This window comes from Pteropus medius, unplaced genomic scaffold (assembly GCF_902729225.1).
Source record: "Pteropus medius unplaced genomic scaffold, Ma_sr-lr_union100, whole genome shotgun sequence".
Classification (NCBI taxonomy): domain Eukaryota; kingdom Metazoa; phylum Chordata; class Mammalia; order Chiroptera; family Pteropodidae; genus Pteropus; species Pteropus medius.
In genome coordinates, this window is record NW_024349612.1 from 24,116 (window position 1) to 43,425 (window position 19,310).

A 19,310-nucleotide genomic window follows, 5' to 3' on the forward strand; every position below is an offset into this window, starting at 1 on the left:
GGCCTTTCAGTGACCGGGTCGCAGCGCCGGCCCCGACCCCTAGAGGGCGCAACGTCACCCTAGACTCCGCCCGAAGGGAGGCGGGGCCGGAGCGAGAGCGGGCGCAGGCGCAGAGTGATGTGTGAGCGTTCGCAGCTGCCCATTGGCTCTTCCGTCCGTGGCGGGGCGGGGCCGAGCCGCGGGGACGACATGCGCAAGCGCAGGACGGGCTGTGGGTGCGCGCGGGGCCCTGGAAAACGGAAGTTGAAGCCCTCGCGGCGGTTCTGTAGGTGACGGACGTGGCGCCTACGCGGGGCGGTTGTTAGGCGGTGGGAGTGGAGCGGGGTCCGGAATGTCCAGGGAGCGAGCTGAGGGGTGGTGGGAGGTCCGGAGATGAGGAAATATGTTGGAGGAGGGGCCGGCAGCGGCGGACGGAGATGGAGCCCCGGCGTCCTGAAGGACCTGGGGGACAGAGAGGCCCGAGAAATTGTGGCACGACAAGAAGCTGCGAGAAACTGAGGGACGGAGGGACCGGGAGGTCGGGAGAGGAGGGAAGCTGCGAACGAGAGAGGTCGAGGGCAAGTGGCCGATGGGTTCCACCGGGAGAGGCTCACAGCTGCTGCTCCTGTGGGAAACAACTCTGCCAGTTCGCCAGTTCTTCCTCGGATGAAACCTGTCCCTGGCTCTAATGACTCCCCGAGTCGGCCCGAGTTCCCCTGAGACCGCAGAGATTGAAGCTCCAAGCTCTGTTCCGTGAGGGTCTTGACAGACTGGAGGCAGAGCAAGTGGAAGCATTGCCAATGTCATTATGAAGGCCATTTGTGGCCGTTTGAGTGTAATTTTTTCCAGGTTATGTGTCCCTGGTTCTCGCTGTTTTTCCTGTGTTAGTCACCATTGGGAGAAAGCGCTGGACTTGAGTGCTAGTTACCGTTTAGCTTCTGTGTACCAGGCTAGGTGATAAACACTGACGTGTTTTGAGGGATATTGTCTGTGTTTGATAGATGAAGGAAACAGCCTTAAGAAGTTAATTTGCCAGTGATCACACATCTAATAAATGACGAAGCTGAGGTTCAAACCCAGATCTTCCCGACTCCAAAGCCTTTACCGTGAGAAGGCTCAGAACCCTTTTAAGATCATAAACCCGTTTATGATCTGCTGGACTCCCCTGCAGAAAACTGCACATATGCGGGCATGGTCTATATTAGTTGGGACACAGGCATCTGTGAGGCAGAAACCCACCTTTAAGCAAAAAGACGTTTTCTCCTGTAGCTGGGTAGTGGAGGGTTGGAGGGAACTAAGCCTCAGGCACTAAATGATGTCGCCAAGCTTCTCCCCCTCCCTCTCCTGCTCTCCTCCTAGTGGCTCAGTGACCTTCCTTGTGTCAGCTGCTCTGTGCCCACGTGCAGACTTTTCCCTAGGATAAATATCAGGGAAGATGATCATCTTCAGGAGATACTACCAAGAGCTCCGGGTTTATGTCGGCTTTGTCTAGCCGCAGTAGATAAAATCAGAGCTTTGTAGTAACCCAGTGTGAATTCCAGAGAAGTCTCAGTTAACTCGCCTTGAGTGGTGTCCACATCTCAGTCCGAGCACTGGTTCGAGGGAGCGTAGGGTCCCATGATGGACCAGGCTTTTGTCACTTGCCTAGCCAATAGGGGGTTTCTGGTTTAAAGGCCATCAGAACCGTGTGGAATCCAGGAAGGGCTACTCTCCCAAGGAAGATGTCTCCTGTTAGGAAGAAGAAGGAAGGGGTGTGCCAGGCAGCAAAAGCGATACGCACGAAACGCAACACTTGCAAACTTGCGCACTTCGTCTCAATCAGTAGACCCAGAGTACTCTTGGTTATAGCACACTTCTCATGGTTGGGATCAGGGGAGGCTCCCACAGACCCCTCGGCTTCCCGTATCACAGCCCCAGCCACTGAATTGTCATTCTGGTGACATGTCTATCTCTTGCATATAAGCATGACCACTTTTGGCGGCTCAGGTGACCTTACTCTATACTGTCCCTTTTCTTAGTCCAGTGTTTGCGAAATAGGCTCTCAATAAATGTTTCTAAAAACAAATGAGTGTCTTCTGGTCTCTTCCCTAGGTATTCAGGGCCTGGAAACCCAGCATGAACTTGTGTCCACCCCAGAGATCACTGCAGGAGTCGTGAGGTGCCCTGTGTGTCACCAGCTTGACCCTGGCCACTTACTCTGCCGTCGCCTACGGTGATCCTGGACCACTCCTGAGTTCCTTATTGCAGGCACTGGCCTCTCACTGCAGGAGGTGGGGATGAGAATCTTGACTGAGGCCAGTTTTGTGACAACGTTGTGATGGCTGCTCCCAGGATAAGGGGTGGCAGGGCTCACCGGGACCGACCCCGGGACCCCAGCGAGGAGGAGGCCCTGGAGAAATGGGACTGGAATTGTCCAGAGACCCGGCGTCTGTTCGAAGACGCCTTCTTCCGCGAGGAGGATTATATCCGCCAGGGCTCCGAGGAGTGCCAGAAGTTCTGGACGTTCTTTGAACGTTTACAGAGATTCCAGAATCTCAGGACCCCCAGGAAGTCGGAGAAAGACCCTGGGCGTCCCAAGCCCTGCATCCCAGCACTGGCCGACCTACCTGGAGCTTACGACTCGCGTTACCGCATCAACCTCTCTGTCCTGGGTCCCGGTGCCAGGGGCTCTCGGTGGCCGGGCAGGCGCCTGCCCCCGGAGAGAGTGTCCGAGTTCCGCCAAGCTCTGTTGCATTACCTGGACTTCGGCCAGAAGCAGGCCTTCGGGCGGCTGGCCAGAGTGCAGCGTGAGCGTGCGGCGCTTCCCATCTCGCAGTATGGGCACTGCATCCTGAAGACGCTGAAGCAGCACCAGGTGGTGGTGGTGGCAGGGGACACAGGCTGTGGCAAGTCCACTCAGGTGCCTCAGTACCTGCTGGCCGCCGGCTTCAGTCACGTGGCGTGCACCCAGCCTCGGCGAATCGCCTGCGTCTCGCTGGCCAAGCGCGTGGGCTTCGAGAGCCTCAGTCAGTATGGCTCACAGGTGAGTAGAGGTGTCAGCGTGCCAGCTTTTCCCCGTGACCTTGGGGAACGAGGTGCTTGTCTTTGGCAGATCGTGAAGTTACAAAAGCACTTACCTTTCGATGGAGTCGAAATTTATCTGCCGATTGGCCTGGATGCGGTCCCAGCGAGACAGGCTCCCCCGTCACCCAGGACAGGCGACCTCGTCTTGTCGCACTTGATTTTCCCGTGCTCCGCAGATGTTGCATTTTCTGAACACATTGGAGGCAAGCCCCCACCCCCCAGCAGAGATTACGTTTCGCTTTCCTGCCATACTCGCTTTGTTGTGGGGGTCAGGACAGAGCCCGCGGTATCGCCGAGGTCTGCCTGCGTGGCACTTTAACAGTAAAAAAAAAGTCCTAAAGATTCATCTGTTTTTTTTCTCTAGGTAGCCATAAAAAAAGAACGAGGACACTTCCTCACTAATGGTTTCTAGGGTTCTAATCCTGGCTCTCCCACTTAAAAGTTGTTATTGAATTTAGAACACTTTCAACACAAAGGAATGCACGTATCATAAGTGTATAGCTCTGAATTTCCAAAGTCGAGTATATTTGTGCACCCAGATAAAACATCAGCCTTACCAGCACCGCAAAGTCCTCTCGTCTCCCCTTCTAGTTACTCCCTTTAGGCCCCCAGGGTCATCACTATTCTTAGTGGTAAATCATCACCGTAGCGCCAGATGATCACACCTGCGTTAATGATAGAATATCACAGATTATTTTTGCCTTTTTATCTTTTTATTAATGGGATCAAAAGTATGTTCTCTTTTGGGCCTGGCCTCTGGCGCTCACCCTCAGTTTTGTGAGGTTTTTCTACCGTGTCCGTGCAGGTGTGTGGCGTGTCTTCCCGGCGCTGCACGGTTTCCCACGGTGATGGCACCACGTGTGTTTGTCCCTTCTACCGCTGATGGGAATTTGGGGTGTTTCCAGTTTCAGGCTCTCGTGAACAGCACCGCTCTAAATGTTCCGTAACCTGCCTTTTGGTGTCTTTGGTGCATGTTTTTGTTGGGCGTGTGTCTAGCAGCGGGATTGCTGGGCCATCAGATCTGCATATGTGTCTAGCTTTAGTAGATAACGGCCAAATCGTTTGGCGAGGCGGTCCTGCCGTTTCGCACCCCCACCGGTGGTACATTCCACGTTGTCACAATGCTTGTGACCGTTACTCTTTTTCATTTTAGCGTCTCTAGTGGGTGTGTGATGGTATCAGATTTTAATTTGCTGCATGGGTTTTAATGTGCGTTTCTCCGGTGGTAAGGATGTCGAACACCTTTCCATGTATTTGCTGGCCATTGGCAGATCCTCTTTGGTGAAGTGACTGTTCCGGCCTTTTTCCGTTTGTCTTTTGTATTGTCCGTCTTTTTGTTCTTGATTTATAGGTCTTTATCGATTGTGGGTAAGAGTCTTTCGTGGGATTTATGTATCGCAAATTTTGTCTCCTGCTCTGAATGGCCTTTCATTTTCTGAATGGTGTCTTTTGATGATGATGTCTTTTTATTTCAAGTCTGTCATTTTCTTTTGTTGGTTGACAGTCTTTGGGATCTGTTTAAGAAATTTTTGCTTACTTTAAGGTCACGAAGATGTTCTATTTTTTTTCCTAATAACTTACATTTAGAACTGTAATTCATCTGAAGTGTGTGTGTGTGTGTGTGTGTGTGCGCGCGCGCGCGTGTGTGTGCGTGTGTGTGATGTGAGGTACCACTTTCTAGCTGTGTTACCTTGGATGAGCGACCTCAGTTTTCCCATCTGTGAGGTGAGGATGAGAATAATTCTTACAGTCTACGGCCACGGTACCCTGAACGAGCCCGATCCTGTCTGATCTCAGAAGCTAAGCAGGATCGGGCCTGGTTAGTACTTGGATGGGAAACCACCTAGGAAGACCAGGTGCTATAGATGTAAAAAATAAAAAATAAGGGATCGAAAGCTGACAAGGTCCTTGCAATCTGTGAGGTCAACCAAGGGTTGCCTCGCCTAAAAATAAATAAATAAATAAGAATTATTCTTACAGCCTGTAGTGGTTGTGAGCATGAATTGAGTCGATAGACATAAAGTGTTTAGAATAGTCGGTGGTACGTAGTGAGGGCTCCAAGAAAGGCTGATTTTTATTATCATTATTAATTAGTGTCACGTACTAGGCTCTGTGCCAGATACTTTATGTGAATTAGCACATAAAATTGTCACAGCATCTAGGAGAAGTATATGTCTCTGAGGGGCGGAACTGCTTACCCAGAGTCAGCGGCACTAGGTAGCAGAAATAGGGTTCTCACCCACACCTGTTAGACTGCCGAGTCGATGCAGGGGCACTGGTTTAGGTTTTGGTCTGCGCAGGGTGAAGGGCTGGCGCCCAGGCCCGGGGTCCTCCCCTGACCACCCTCTCCCCCGCCCAGGTTGGCTACCAGATCCGCTTCGAGAGCACGCGTTCAGCGGCCACCAAGATCGTGTTTCTGACGGTGGGGCTGCTCCTCAGGCACCTGCAGCGGGAGCCCAGCCTGCCCCAGTACCAGGTCCTGATCGTGGACGAGGTCCACGAGCGGCACCTGCACAACGACTTCCTCCTGGGCGTCCTCCGGCGCCTGCTGCCTGAGCGGCCGGACCTCAAGGTCATCCTCATGTCGGCCACCATCAACATCTCGCTCTTCTCCAGCTACTTCGGCGGCGCCCCTGTGGTGCAGGTGCCCGGGAGGCTCTTCCCCATCACGGTCAGTGCGTCCCCACCCCCGTCCTCCCGCCTAGTCTCTGGCCGAACTTGGACCTGTCCCTTCTCTGCTGCTCTGTTTCCCACCCCTTTAAGTAGGGGTCTTTTCTCTCCCTCTGTCTTTTTTAAAGCTGCCATTTCCTGAGCCTTTTCAGTGTGCCGGGAAGAGGGCTAAGAGCCTGTTAGAGGAGACCCAGAAATGTAAAGGGCCAGATAACAAACAAGTGTGTTTCTTCCATATCACGGTCCAGCTGGTCCAGGCCGATGGGCAGCTCAGTTCCATGTAGTCATTCAGGGATCGAGGCTCTTCCGTCTCGTTGCTCTGCCATCTCGTCGGGGAGAGTTTCTCACTCTCAGCATTGCTGGCGTTTCGGACAGGATAATTCTTAGTCGTGAGACTGCCCTGTGTGTCGTGGATGTTTAGCAGCGTCCCTGTCCGCCAGTGGCATCTTCCTCCCCCAGGTGTGACAAGCAGATATCTCTCCAGATGTTGCCAAGTGTCCCCCGGGGCAGCACCACGCCCAGTGAGAACCCTGGCCTGGGATTGACCTGGGCCATGTATTTAGAGCCGGTGGGAGGGAGAAGGCGCCAGCGTCAGGTGCATTCCGGGTTGTTTTCCAGTTGGATGTGACTTTGCAGTTGCTTCCATCCTTGTTTCTGAGCCCCATCGAGATGCAAGGAGGCTGGAAAATGTCACTTCTCTCTCTAGGCGACAGCGCGCCAGAGAGGAAGAGAGCGGACTTTGGGGGGGGCACGCCAGTCGACACCCCCGATGTCACCCGGTTCTCACAGTAGGCCTGACGCTACTGTATCTCCTCCCGTGTCCCACTTACGTGAGGCGCGGCTACTGCTGAAGAAGCCGAAATCAAGAGACAGACCCTTCAGGCGAAAGAAAGGGAGTTTGATGTTCACAGAACCGTGTTCTTAAATCCTCTTTCCGTCCGCTCTGCCCACACTGGGCAGAGATCCCTTCCAGCTTCCCAGCTCTCCCGTTTCCCCAGCCATGTGCGCCCCGCACTTTCCCCCAGTTTCCCAGCCCGCTCGCTCTGGCTCACGCGTCGTCATTGTCCAACATCGACGATGGCGAGCTCGGCTACCGCTCATCGAGTGTCCACCACGTGCTCCGCCGCTGACGCACGAGCTGGTGTCAGCCCCTCCCACAGCCAGGAATCGCCACCCAGGAGGGCAAAGGCGAAGCTCGCAGTGGGACGCCACTTGTCTCCAGGATGACTCGGAAGTGGCAGAGCTGGCACTCGAATCCTGCTCGCAGGCCGACAGGCCCTGTGCAGAGGCTTCTGTTTGCCCTTCCCGATCTCCGTTCCCTCACCTCCGCCTTCCCGTGTCCCTGGGAGGCGGCCTGTGTGGATGGTGACAGTGGACACCCTGCCCTCTGGCTTCCGAGGGCCACTGGGGAACGGGGAGTCCACCCCCTCCCTCGAGGTCTCCAGGAGGCTGTGTCCCTCAACCGAGGTCACAGCTCCTTTCAAGATGGCGCTCTCCGCCTAGGCCTCTCTTCTACGGTTTTGATGGCCAAACACTCCTTCCTCTTATGCCTTTGGGCCAAGAGTTGGTAGCAGCCTTGCGGTTCCACCAGGAAACTGTCCCTGTGATTTTCGGTTCTAAATGCCCAGCCGTCTGTCTTCTAAGCAGCCAGAGAAACAGTGCGAGGCGCTTTCTGAGGGATTTCTAGGGGTTTAACCTGCCTGCACCCCGTAAGGTTTTGTCGTTGTCAGGGTTATGCTCCAAACACAAACAATGCACATATCACGTGTATAGCTCAATAAATTTTTATAAATTTAATACCTGTGTGCTGCCAGCACCCGGATTACAACGTCAAACCTTGCCAGCTCCCCAGAAGTCGTAATACTTTGTGCTTAGACTTCATCTTCCTCAAATGATCCTGTTTGAGCGTGCTGTCTGCCTTCTGACTGCTTTGTGTCTCCTCCGTCGGCCTGTGGTGTCCCTGCCCCTCTGCTCCGAGCTGGAGTGACAGGGTGCGCTCCTGCCTGGGGCTGTCTCTCTCTTCGTAGGTCGTGTACCAGCCGCAGGAGGTCGAGCCAGCGACATCCAAGTCGGAGAAGCTGGACCCGAGGCCCTACCTGAGGGTGCTGGAAGCCATCGACAATAAGTACCCACCGGAGGAGCGGGGCGACCTCCTCGTCTTCCTCAGCGGCATGGCCGAGATCAGCACCGTGCTCGAGGCTGCCCAGACCTATGCCAGCCACACCCAGCGCTGGGTGGTGCTGCCACTGCACAGTGCCCTCTCCGTGGCCGACCAGGATAAGGTATCAGCATGCTGCCAGGCTGGTTAAGTCCCACTCGGTGGGAAGGTACAGGGCGAGGCTGGGAATCCGGGGCCAGGGCATCCCGGACTGTCCTGGGAGCTGCCCGCTGGAGTCACCTTGGGGAACAGTTCCTTCAGGTCACAGTCAGTTGTTTATCGATTGAGGACACAGCCTCCGAGCACCTCCTTGGTGCCTCCCCTTGTGTCTGTCGAGGGAAAGGACAAGTAATTGACAGTTTTCCGAACACTAGACGGAAGCTCTGGAGCTCTGCGAGCAGAGTCTTCGTGGGTTCGGGCCGGGTTTCTTGGGGGAAGGACTTTCAAAACAGACTTGGGAAGGCCCAGCCGGGGAAGGGGGCGGGGAGGAGTGTCCCAGGTGACGTGCGTGGAGCACTGTGGGAGGAGTCTGAGCTCTGCATCCGGCCCGTCTCATTCGTCCTCACCGCAGTCCTGCCTGCCCGGCCCCGCTTCACAGATGTGAAGCTGAGATGTGAGCAAAGGCCCGTAAGTGGCAGAGCCAGTCTGCGGAACGTGGCAATTTGGCACCAGAGCCCGTGCCATTCACTAGGGGTTGGCCAGCTTTATGTGAAGGGCGAGGCAGCACGTATTTTTAGGTTTTGTGGGCCACGTGATCTCTGTCACCATGTCTCAACTCTACCGTTAAGCAGACTGACCAGCCGAGGCCGTGCGCCATGAAAACTTGATTCACAAAAACAGGCGGCAGGCTGGGTTCGGCCCCCAGGCTGCAGTTGCTGACCCCAGCTCTCAGCCGCTGAGGTCCGTACTGTGACGGGGAATTTGGGAGAGGTGAGGCCGGATAGGTACGCAGGGTTGACCGCAGGGGGGCCTCACGGACCCAGTGTGGGGCCATGGCATTCTGGGGGCCGCGGGAGGGTTCTGAGCAAGGCGAGGCCAGTGCCAGTTTGTGCTATAGCAGGTCCCTCTGTTGTGTGTGACGGACGGACTGGACGGGGTGAGTCCAGAGGCCAGAGACTAAGGAGGAAGCTGGAGCAGGGCCTGGGTGGGAAAGGAGGTGCCTGCACCAGGGCAGGGGCGGCGGGTGTGGAGTGGGGTTATGACATCAAGGAATCGAAGAGGTTCGGGTGGGGAGGGGAAGGGAGGACCCGGGACAGCCCAGGTTCCTGGCCCCAGGTGACATGAATGATGAGCCATCTCCGAGATGGATGTGGAGGAGGAGAGGGTGCAGTGGGGCGTGCTGGGCTGTTTTAGATGTGCTGGTTTGAGGTGCCCATGGGACCTTCCAGGGGTCAGTAAGGGCTGAGTTAGTCCCTGATGTCCCCTCCTTACTCTCCCCCAGGTATTCGACGTGGCCCCCCCTGGAGTCCGGAAATGCATTCTCTCCACCAACATCGCCGAGACCTCAGTCACCATTGATGGGATCCGCTTCGTGGTGGATTCCGGTGAGGGCTGCCCCGCCCAGCACCCCGGGGACCTGGAGAGGAGTGTGGGGGCTGGGGACATGCAGGTGTCTGTGCCGGAGCAAAGCGGGGAGTGGGAGGCGTTTAGGGCTTTGGAGCAGTGACAACGTCTTCATCTTTCTCAGTCGTTCTAAGCTTGCTTCTGCCCCAGGGCCTTTGCACTGACTGTTGTCTCTGCTTAGAGCTGTCTTTCTCCAGACAGCCACGCGGCTCGCTCCCTCATCTTTTTCCAGGGCCTGCACAAATGGGTCCCCATTAGAGGCCCACCTCGTCCACTTAATCTGAGTAATCTCCCCCTTCTTCCGCTCTTGCTCCCCTTATGGGGCTTTATTTTTCTTCCTAGTATGGGCATCGTATTTTATATCTGTTGATCTATTCATTTTCTGTCTTCTTAACTAGACTGTTTTCTGGAAAGTCAGCAGAGCATAGTGGTCAGAGGACACTGGAACCAGGCTGGTCAGGTTCAGAGCTGGCTGTGGTACCCAGGCTGTGTCACTGACACTCTCTCTGTGTCAGTTTGCTCATTTATAAAATGGCAGTAATGACAATGCCTCTCTTAGGTTGTAAGGATGAAACGAGTTAATACATTCGGGTTCTCAGGATGGTACCTGGCACAGAGCAAACACTCCGTAAATGTCAGCACTTACCTTATAGTATCGAATCTGGGATGCCAGTGATAAAACATTCCACGATTTTTTATTCCGTCAAGAAAAATTTTAAAACACCGCCCATTAACCATGGACATGCCGTTGATTTTAAGGCATGTCAGAGACGATACAATATGAGAAAAGGTTGGTCTTAGAATTGATGAGACATGGTGTCTCTTTGGCTTTGTGAGCCTAGGGACTTTGTTTCGTCTTGTTCGCAGCTGTCTCTTTGCTGCTGAGGACAGTGCCTGGCACATAGTAGGTGCTTCATAATACTTGTCACATGACTGAGCCGCTGAATAAGCAAAGGCTTGAGTAAATAAAAGATGTGTGAACGAGGAAACAAAAGAATACATTAACGCGGTGTCAGCGTCAGGTCCAGAATGGGCTGACGGTCATGGTCAGGGTTAGGGGAGTAAGGGAGTGAGGAAGGGGCGGGAGGGGGCCAGGCATGTGCCGCTCACAGAGGCCCTCCCTCCTGCCCCTCCTCCGATCCAGGCAAGGTCAAGGAGATGAGCTACGACCCCCAGGCCAAGGTGCAGCGGCTGCAGGAGTTCTGGATCAGCCAGGCCAGTGCCGAGCAGCGGAAGGGCCGGGCGGGCCGCACGGGCCCCGGCGTCTGCTTCCGCCTCTATGCCGAGTCGGACTACGAAGCCTTCGCCCCCTACGCCGTCCCCGAGATTCGGAGGGTAGCCCTGGACGCGATGGTGCTGCAGGTGAGGCAGGGCGGGGAGGGCACCGTCCCGAGCGCTGGTGCCCGGGACGACCGGGAGGCGGTTAGACGAGACCATCTCAGAGTTCAGGGCCAAGAAGGGCGGGGCTGGCCAGGCCACCGGGGTGTTCCTCTCTCCCAAATGTCTGATGCCACTTTGAGGGGAGAATTGTCCCCCAGATTCGCAGGGTCACTGGAGGAACCTCGTGACTCAGTGGAGTGCTTTCAGCTATAACAGAAAACCCATCAGCAAGTGGCGTTTAGAGCCGGGCTTTCTGGACACGTGTTACGTGGTGGCTCACATCTTGGTAGCTGCTCGTAGACCAGACGAGGACACCCCCTGCCAGGACGGCCAGCGCAGCAGGACCGACCCTCCTTGGGCTGGCGGGCAGTTTCTTGTATCTGGGGATCCAGATCCCTTCCCTCTTGTGCCTCTGTCAGCCCCCTCAGAGATGGGTTTGTGGGGCTTTCAGGGCCAGGTCCACAGTCCGCGGGGATGTACTTCCCTCCACCACCCCAGCTGGAGTTCCCCTGGCCACACTGCACTGCAGGGGAGGCTGGGAAGTGTAGTCTCTGTGCTCGGGAAGAGGAGGGAGAGGCAGGTGGGGGAGCATCTGCCACAGGCTCATGAGCCCCTTTTTGCACGTGATAGTGTCTATTCATTTGATTTCATTTTTAAAAAATGCTGATCATGACCCACTTCGTGGAGTTCCTGACCCGCGTAATCTGCTATTTGAAAAACGCCGGCTCGAACTGTAAGGAAACTGTACCGTTTTCTCTAACCAGAAGCCCCGAGGTGGAGAGGTTTCAGGCTCGGTTACTTAAATGAATCAGCGATGTCATAAAGGACCTGGGCTTTTTCTGTCTTTCCAGCCTCAGCAGCTCGCTTAATGATGATGATGATGATAAAAAAAAAAACCACTCACCTAGTGCTTACTGTGGGCTAGGCTCTGTGTTTTATGTACATAATTGATCCCCACAGAAACCCTGTGGGGTAGGTAATCCTATCAATCCAAAGTAGGGACGAGGAACCGGATGCAGAGAGGTAAAGCAGCGTGACCCAGGTCACACACCCAGCTGGCAAGCGGCACAGCTGGGATTCCATCTGAGGCTGCATCGTGAGTGCCACCTGGCTCCGGCAGCCGTGGGTACATCTCCTCCTCCTTTACTCTCCAGAGACGGGAACAACGACCTGCTCCTTTGTGGGTCTCATTTATAAGACCACGGGAGCCTTTCCCGGAAACCCCTGGCTGATTTCCCAGCCTGTCTTGTCGGCAGAACTGGCTATGTGTGCCCTCTCTATGACCTGTAATTGTCCGGCGGTGGCATTGCCAGACTGGATTGGAGCACTGATTCTCAGCCCCAGCTACACATTGGAATCATCTGGAGAACTTAAAAAAATCCGCGCCCTATTTCCCACCCGTAGCTTCTAATTTGAAGGTCTTTCAGTGGGTATCGGGTGATCTCCCAGACAACATCAGGGTTCGGTGAGCAGGGAGGAATGGCCGGTCGCCTCTAGGTCAGGGCCAGGCGAGCAGGTCACCTAGCTGGGAGACTGGGACTGAGCCCCCAGGCTCTCTGAGCTTCCCTCTGGCTCATGCCAGACCCAATGACAGGTGCTGACTTCATTTTCTCCACCACCTGCTGTGCCTCTGGCCTCTGAATTCATGGAGATTTTTTGGTCAAAAGAGAGAAACCCAACTGAAATTCTTGTAAGCAGAAAAGAGGATTTCGTGGCTTTGAGTATCCATCATGGGGGAGGCGGGTCTTGCTGAGGAACACTTAAGGAATTCTCCATCGGTGGTGGGTGGGCTAATTTCCAGGCAATAGAAAAATAACCACAGCAGCTCTGGGTCTCCATCCTGGCCCCTCACGAGCAGAGAGGATGCTGGAACTTCTCTCTCCCAGCTCTAGTTTGCAGTCCCAGGAAAGGATTCTGATTGGCCCAGCTCAGGTCACGTGGTTATTTCTTAGTTGCTATGAGGGCTGGAAGCGGGGCTGAGAAACCTCGAATGGTCCAGCTTAGATCATGTGTTCATTCCATGGCCAGGGTCTGGGAGAAGAGATGCCGGGCAGACAGGCAGACGATGGCGCTTCTCCCCTGCCTCTGTACCATGGGCCTTGACCTCGAGTGTCTTAAAGTATCACGAGTTTGTGATCCGAGCCCTCTCAGTGCTCCACGGCGGCTCCTGTGTCCCATCCCGGGGGGTTCGGTTCTCATTCCAGATGAAGAGCATGAACGTGGGAGACCCCCGAACCTTCCCCTTCATCGAGCCGCCCCCACCAGCCAGCCTGGAAACAGCCATCCTCTACCTCCAGGACCAGGGCGCCCTGGACAGCTCAGAGGCCCTCACTCCCATCGGGTCCCTTTTGGCCCAGCTGCCCGTGGACGTCGTGATTGGTGAGCGACTCCGCCTCGGGGTGATCGCACAGGGCACTGGCTGGGTGCGGGGCGATGCCTTCTCTCCGAGTGACTCTGAGTGACCTACTCCTTCTGTGGGCCCCGTTCATCCATCTTCGGGTTCTCTGTGCCAAGCTCTGCTCTAGGGGCAGGGTTACAGCAGTCAGCAAAGTGGTACCCCTCTCCGCACAGCCCGTTCCCAGCTTCGCCCTGGCACCACTCTTGCGTCAGTCATGAGGATTCCCACCCTCTTCCTCTTCCTCCTCCCCACGTCATCCCCGCCCGCCGATGAGCCTCCTGCCCCGGGCGCGTTTGTCTTGCCTGATTCTCCTGACTCAGGACATTCTATTTCTACCAGAAATCCACAGCCCACAGAATATCCCCAGCTCCACGTCACCGCCCGTGACACCATTTCCCAAACATGGTGCTCAACAAAAGCTGCCCGTGTTAACATTAAAGTCCCCAGCGCTGCAGTGACGGAGCTTCTGTGAGGATGGGAGGTGGAGACCACCAGCTCTGGGGGCGTCCCATGGCTGCGAAGTGGTTATTTCTGTTTGTTTTGGAAGGGAACAGGTCTAGAGCAAGGAGAATCAGGTCTTCTGAGAAGAAAAAGAAAGTTCCACGAGCATTTCCTATATGCTTGTGGAGGGCTCTACGGATCCTATATCATTTCATTCCCATTCAGAGAGGGGAGGGCCTACAGGCAGCCCCGAGTGCAGATGAGGAAACTGAGGCTCTGCCAGGGGTGCGGGTGGAGGGCCCTGCACAGCGCGTGTGGAACAGCGCGTGACCAAGCCTCGGTTTGATGGCGCGGGCTGCCGAGTACGGTGGGCACGCCATCGCCCATCCCCCAAGGGATAGGGATGAGGGACGCAGGCTTTCCAAATGAGGAAGTGAGGCTCGGAGAAAGGCTGTCACTCGCTCAGGCTCATGTGGCAGGCAGAGCTGGGGGTCACTCCCCAGCCAGGCTGTCACCGTTGGTCCCCAGGCCTGCAGAGCAGGAGACACAGATGACTCACTGCTGGGCGGTTCTGGGCCCAGATGGCTCAGTCACCAGTCAGGCCCTCCGAGTATTTCACAGGGTGAAGCACAGTTCCTCTTTGCAATTTAATAGACGCTGCCCTTAGTCCAGCAAGGCAGTCAAGGGGACCAGTGGGGATGAGTCAGACACGTAACACAGAGGCCACTGCCCGGGGCGGGCAGGCAGGCAAGGGCCTGAGCACTGGGAGACGGGTTTTCACCACGTCTGGATACCATTCCTACTGCTTCCTTGTCTTTGTCCCTCCCTGTCCTCCCTTCTTCCCTGTCCTCGCTTCCTCCCCCCCTCCTCGCTATCTTCCCCGCTTCCACCTGGAATTCAACAAAGATGGCAGGAGAGGGTCATCCTGAGGCAGGCACAGAAGCCAGCGCCTGCCGCGTGCCAGGCAGACCAAGTTATAGTGCGCATGGAGGTCACATTCTAGAGGGACAGGGACGTTACCGTGGCAGGTCAAAAAGGAGTGTGGGGAAGGAAAATAAAGCCAACAAGGCGGGGAGCGGGGCTGGGGGAGCCGGCGATGAAGTGGAGAGCGGGCAGGCGGTGGCCTTGCTGACAGTGGCAGCCATCACTAACAGTGCCCACCACATGCCCGAGGAGGCGGGGACTGTGGTCGTCTCAAGCCTACAGATGGGGAAACTGAGGCCTTGCCCAAGGTCCGGTGGTGGGAAAGCACAGAGCATGGCTCTGAGGCCCTCTGTGGACAGGGTGCAGGGAGGAGGGCAGGGTGCGCTCATCCCGGTCCCGCCCCAGGGAAGATGCTGATCCTGGGCTGCACGTTCCACCTGGCGGAGCCTGTGCTCACCATCGCGGCCGCCCTCAGCGTCCAGTCGCCCTTCACCCGCAGCGCCCAGAGCAACCCAGAGTGTGTGGCAGCGCGGCGGCCCCTGGAGAGTGATCAGGGGGACCCCTTCACACTCTTCAACGTCTTCAATACCTGGGTGCAGGTGAGGCCGGCGGCGGTGCCCCCGACTCCTGTCTGCACCACTTGTAGGACCAGCACGTGCAGGGCCCGGGCTCGAGGGGGAGCTGGGGGCTTCTGAAGTGCCACTTCCAACTGCTGCCACCTGGAGAAAGTCCAGACTCATAGAGTGGCCCCTGTGTGTCCAACACATATTCCCTGAACCCCTGACCTGGGCCTGGCCCTGTGCCAGGCAGTGCTGGGGACCCAGTGGTGATCAAAACCACCTGGCCCTGCCCTCCTGGGGCTCACAGCCCAGTGCAGGGTACAGGCCCATCCCTACACAGTGGCCACCCAGAATGGGCTGTGCTGGGGAACCCAGAGGGCTGAGAAAACCCGGAGGGCGTATCTGACCCAGCGTAGTCAGGGATGGCTTCCTGTAAGAGGGGGCAGTAGGGCTGAGACCTGCAAGGAGGAAAGCAGGTATCAAGGATGGCCGACAGGTTGCCCACCGGCCTTGCATCCTCCCAGTGGCTGATGTTGGGGCCCACGCTGGGGCAGTCTGGGTGATGGGTCAGTCCCCCTTTCCCCCACCCCCACAGCCAGCCGGGCCCTGACACCTGGAATCTATACCTCCAACCAGGTGAAGTCCGAACGGAGCGGAAACTCACGCAAGTGGTGCCGCCGCCGTGGCATCGAGGAGCACCGGCTGTACGAGATGGCCAACCTGCGGCGCCAGTTCAAGGTGAGGCTCGGGGCCAGGTGGGCCGCCCGGCCAGGCAGACAGGGCCAGGAACACACCTGGGCGGCCGGGATTGCGGGGAGACAGAGTGAGTGCCCGCGAGCATGCTCCAGCTTCTCTGACGGAGTGGTCAGGGGCCCACCCTTCCCTCACCTCCCGCCATCAGACGACCAAGCGTGGGAGTGCCGTGGGCAGGGCGAAGGGTAGAAATCCCAGGGGGCTCCCTGGAGGGGGCATATGAGGTCAGCTGTCACAGGCCACATCCTTGTGAAGAACCGCGCCCTCTGGGGCAGGGGTGCTGAGCTGCCCTCCCGGACCGCGGACCGGGTGCTGGGAGGCAGCGTAGGGCAGCGGTTGGGAACCAGATCCGGAGCCGGATGTCCCAGCAGCAGCTCCCGGCTCTGCCGTTTGCCAGCAGTGTGACCCTGTGCCCCTCCGGGCCTCAGCTCGCCCTCCGAAACCGGGGACGATAGTAGCACGTGCCTCACAGTGAGCCTGTGAGGACGGACGGGTTCGTGCACGGGGAGCCCGCGGGCGCCAGGGTCGCTGTTGCCATGTGGTTGTGCGCCTCGCATACAGCGCTGAAATTGCACGTCTTCCCGTTTGCGCGTGAGGTCTGCTGCTGCACGCTCGGTGGCCGCGTGTGCGCCGTGCAGTAGAAATAAAACGCAGGCGTCCCTGGGGACGCCGGTAGCGGATGGGCAGATTGAGGCCCAGGGTGGGCAGCCACCCCACCGAGGCCTCTCATGCAGTTTTAGGGGTCCCTGTGCTGGGGACCAGTGGTGTCCTGACCGTTCTCGCGTCTCTCAGCGTCTCCAGCTCTCTAGAGCCGTGATGCAGCCTAGTGAAACGGGGCGGGGGGTCCTCCTCTTTCACACACAATATCCCACGTCCTTTGCTGATCAGGGCTCATCGAGAAACTGGGTCCAGTCCAGTAGGATCACCCGAAGACTGTTCTCAGAGCTGTGGGCAGGGGGTCTGTAACATGTGTCGCAGTCCCCTGCGGGTCTGCTAAGTCCAGGCCCCGCCTCACTCCCGAGACGGATTTGCTTTCCGCGGTGGGGCCCAGGGCTTGGCATTTTGGCAGGTTCCCGCGTCCCAGACGCTGCTGCCAATCAGGGACCCCACTGACAGCCGCCAGTGGAGGAAGCTCGGAGCTGGGGTGGCCTGAAGGGGCAGGTTGGAGCTGTGACAGGAGCCCTCAGGGAGGACCCTGGGGGAGAGTCGCCCCCTCTCGTCACTCCCTCCCTCCCGTCCGCAGCCTGGGCGTCCGTGGGCCAGCAACAGTGCCGAAGCAGCCACCGTGCCCGCGCCGTGCACAGGCTCACGTGGGCCACTTCAGCCCCGAGCAGCCCGGGCAGGGAGGCACTGGGAGAGGCCCCGTTTTTCACGTGGGGAGAATTGTGGCTCCGAAGGGCAAAGTCACTTGCCAGCAAGTGGCAGGCCCCGGACGTGAACCGGCGTCTGGGTCCAGAGCCCCCTCGACCTGCCTTGTGTCCCTCACTCGCCGGCCCAGGAGCTGTTGGAGGAGCACGGGCTGCTGGCCGGGGCCCAGGCCCGGGAGCCGGGGGACAGCTCCCGGCGGCTGCAGCAGCGCAGGGAGCGCCAGGCACTGCACCGGCTGAAGCGCCAGCACGAGGCGGGCGGGGGCCGCCGGCGCAAGGTGCTGCGGCTGCAGGAGGGCCAGGTCGGATGCTCCAGCGACGAGGACGAGGGAGGCACAGCCTCCCGCGGGGCCGGCGACAACGTGGACATCCAGGTGGGCCACCGCAGGACTGTCCGGTGCCTGGGGTGGGCGGGGGTAGAGTGGGAGCCTGAGGGGACACAGCCCTGTCCTCACCTCAGGAAATAGGTTTCCGTGGCCAGGACCTGGCCCCCCCAGTCCCCAGAAGCTCTTGGAACACCCCGCCTTTCCCCACGTTCCCACCAGGACGTGAAGTTCAAGCTGCGGCACAACTTGGAGCAGCTGCAGGCGGCCACCAGCTCGGCCCAGGCCCTGACGCGGGACCAGATGGTCCTGCTCAAGCTGCTGATGGGCCGGGGCCTCTACCCGCAGCTCGCCGTCCCGGACCCCTTCAACAGCGGCCGCAAGGACTCGGACCAGGTGGGCCTCCCGCTCCCCGTCCCTGGGCGGGTTTTGTCATTCAGCACCTTCCCAGCACCTGCTCTGTGCTGGGGACATGACTGTGACCTAAACGACCCTCGCCTTGTCCTTTTGGGGTTGCAGTCTGGTGGGGAGACAAACCTGTTCCCAGATGGAGGATTCAGAGTGGCTGCGGCGGGGATGGGGAGCGCAGGGGCTGAGGGAACACAGGGGAGTCCCTGGCCAGCCCGGGCGGGGGTCAGGCAGGGCTTCCTGGTGGAGGGGACCTCTGAGCTGAGACGAGGAGGGTGAGGAGAAACGTCCCGGGAAGAGCAGGGAGGAGCAGGGCTGAGGTCCTCTGTCTCCGGCCTCTCCAGATTTTCCACACCCAGGCCAAGCAGGGCACCGTGCTGCACCCCACTTGCGTCTTCGCCAACAGCCCCGAGGTGCTGCACGCCCAGGAGCAGGAGCACGAGCGGGAGGCCCGGGCCGGCGAAGGGAGCCGAGGTACCGTGAACCCAAGTGGGACAGAGAAGCCTCTCGCTATCACTGCTGGGCCCACTGAGGTGGGACCCGCCGGCGGGGTGGGGGCCGGGGTAGGGGCGGGTCCCAGGACCAGACCTGGCTGGGCGGCCTTGGCACGTTCACGCCGAGCCTCGCCCTCCCCATGGCGGCGTGGGCAGGCCTGCGCCTGTGGGAAGGCAGCGTCCAGGCCGTGGATTCACACTACCTTCTAGTCACATCCATGCCATAAAGGCCACCTCAGCCAAGCAGCTGCTTGCAGGCTAGGCCCGGTCCCAGCCGGGAACCCCCCCAGGGTGCAGGCCTGCGTGCTCCCATGGGGCCTTTGCTCCTGCAGCCTGGTGGCCGGTCTGGTCGTGGGTGTGTCAGTCTGGGGCGCAGCTCCTCTTTTCGTTTGTAAACAAAGGAGCATACGTGTCAAATGGCACACGTTAACTCAAAAAGGTGCGGTTTATGATTGGAAACCTCAGAGATAGAATTTGAAACTTTAACTGCTGCGGATTCCTAGTCCGGTAACTCTCTTCCTATTATTACATTGTTTTTTCCTTAATTTTTTAATTTTGGAAATTTCTATACGTCATCCAAGTAGAGAGTGTGACAAACCCTTGCCCGGGTTCTGTAGCCGTCAGCATTTTGCCATCGTTGTTTTCTGCCCCTTACTTTTTTCCTTTTTGAAGGAGCGTTTTCAAGCAGGTCGCAGGTGTCATGTTATTTAGTAATAATAATAATGACACTTTTAGCACCGCCACAGTGCTGTTATCGGTTATCACTCCTAACAAAGTTAACAATATTTCTTAATGCCACCAAGTAGCCAAAGTCGTATTTATTACAACC

At 57.5% G+C, this 19,310-nt stretch overlaps 1 protein-coding gene and 1 pseudogene across 2 annotated transcripts; both read left to right on the forward strand.

Annotated features, from left to right (window-relative positions):
* Window positions 1-224: 224 nt before the first annotated feature.
* Window positions 225-18,763, forward strand: DHX34 (DExH-box helicase 34). Of its 2 annotated transcripts, none has more exons than XM_039883180.1 (12): window positions 225-265; window positions 2,071-3,001; window positions 5,402-5,713; window positions 7,740-7,994; window positions 9,312-9,414; window positions 10,578-10,795; window positions 13,018-13,192; window positions 14,982-15,175; window positions 15,773-15,874; window positions 17,388-17,630; window positions 17,802-17,975; window positions 18,347-18,763. In XM_039883180.1, the coding sequence occupies exons 2-12, from the start codon at window positions 2,297-2,299 to the stop codon at window positions 18,689-18,691; spliced, it is 2,826 nt and encodes a 941-aa protein (XP_039739114.1). In that variant the 5' UTR covers window positions 225-265; window positions 2,071-2,296; the 3' UTR covers window positions 18,692-18,763. The 2 variants fall into 2 exon arrangements, with proteins under 2 accessions (XP_039739114.1, XP_039739112.1); XM_039883178.1 differs by having other exon boundaries at window positions 228-265; window positions 18,332-18,757.
* LOC120619050 (uncharacterized) lies at window positions 4,792-4,910 on the forward strand (annotated as a pseudogene).
* Window positions 18,764-19,310: the final 547 nt, after the last annotated feature.

Bases quoted from the DNA above. Each gene is read 5' to 3' on its own strand.
- DHX34 (XM_039883178.1), top strand. From the start codon at position 2,297: ATGGCTGCTCCCAGGATAAGGGGTGGCAGGGCTCACCGGGACCGACCC. The intron at 9,415-10,577 runs GTGAGGGCTGCC...CCTCCGATCCAG, and splicing joins CCGCTTCGTGGTGGATTCCG to GCAAGGTCAAGGAGATGAGC. The intron at 17,976-18,331 runs GTGGGCCTCCCG...CGGCCTCTCCAG, and splicing joins GCCGCAAGGACTCGGACCAG to ATTTTCCACACCCAGGCCAA.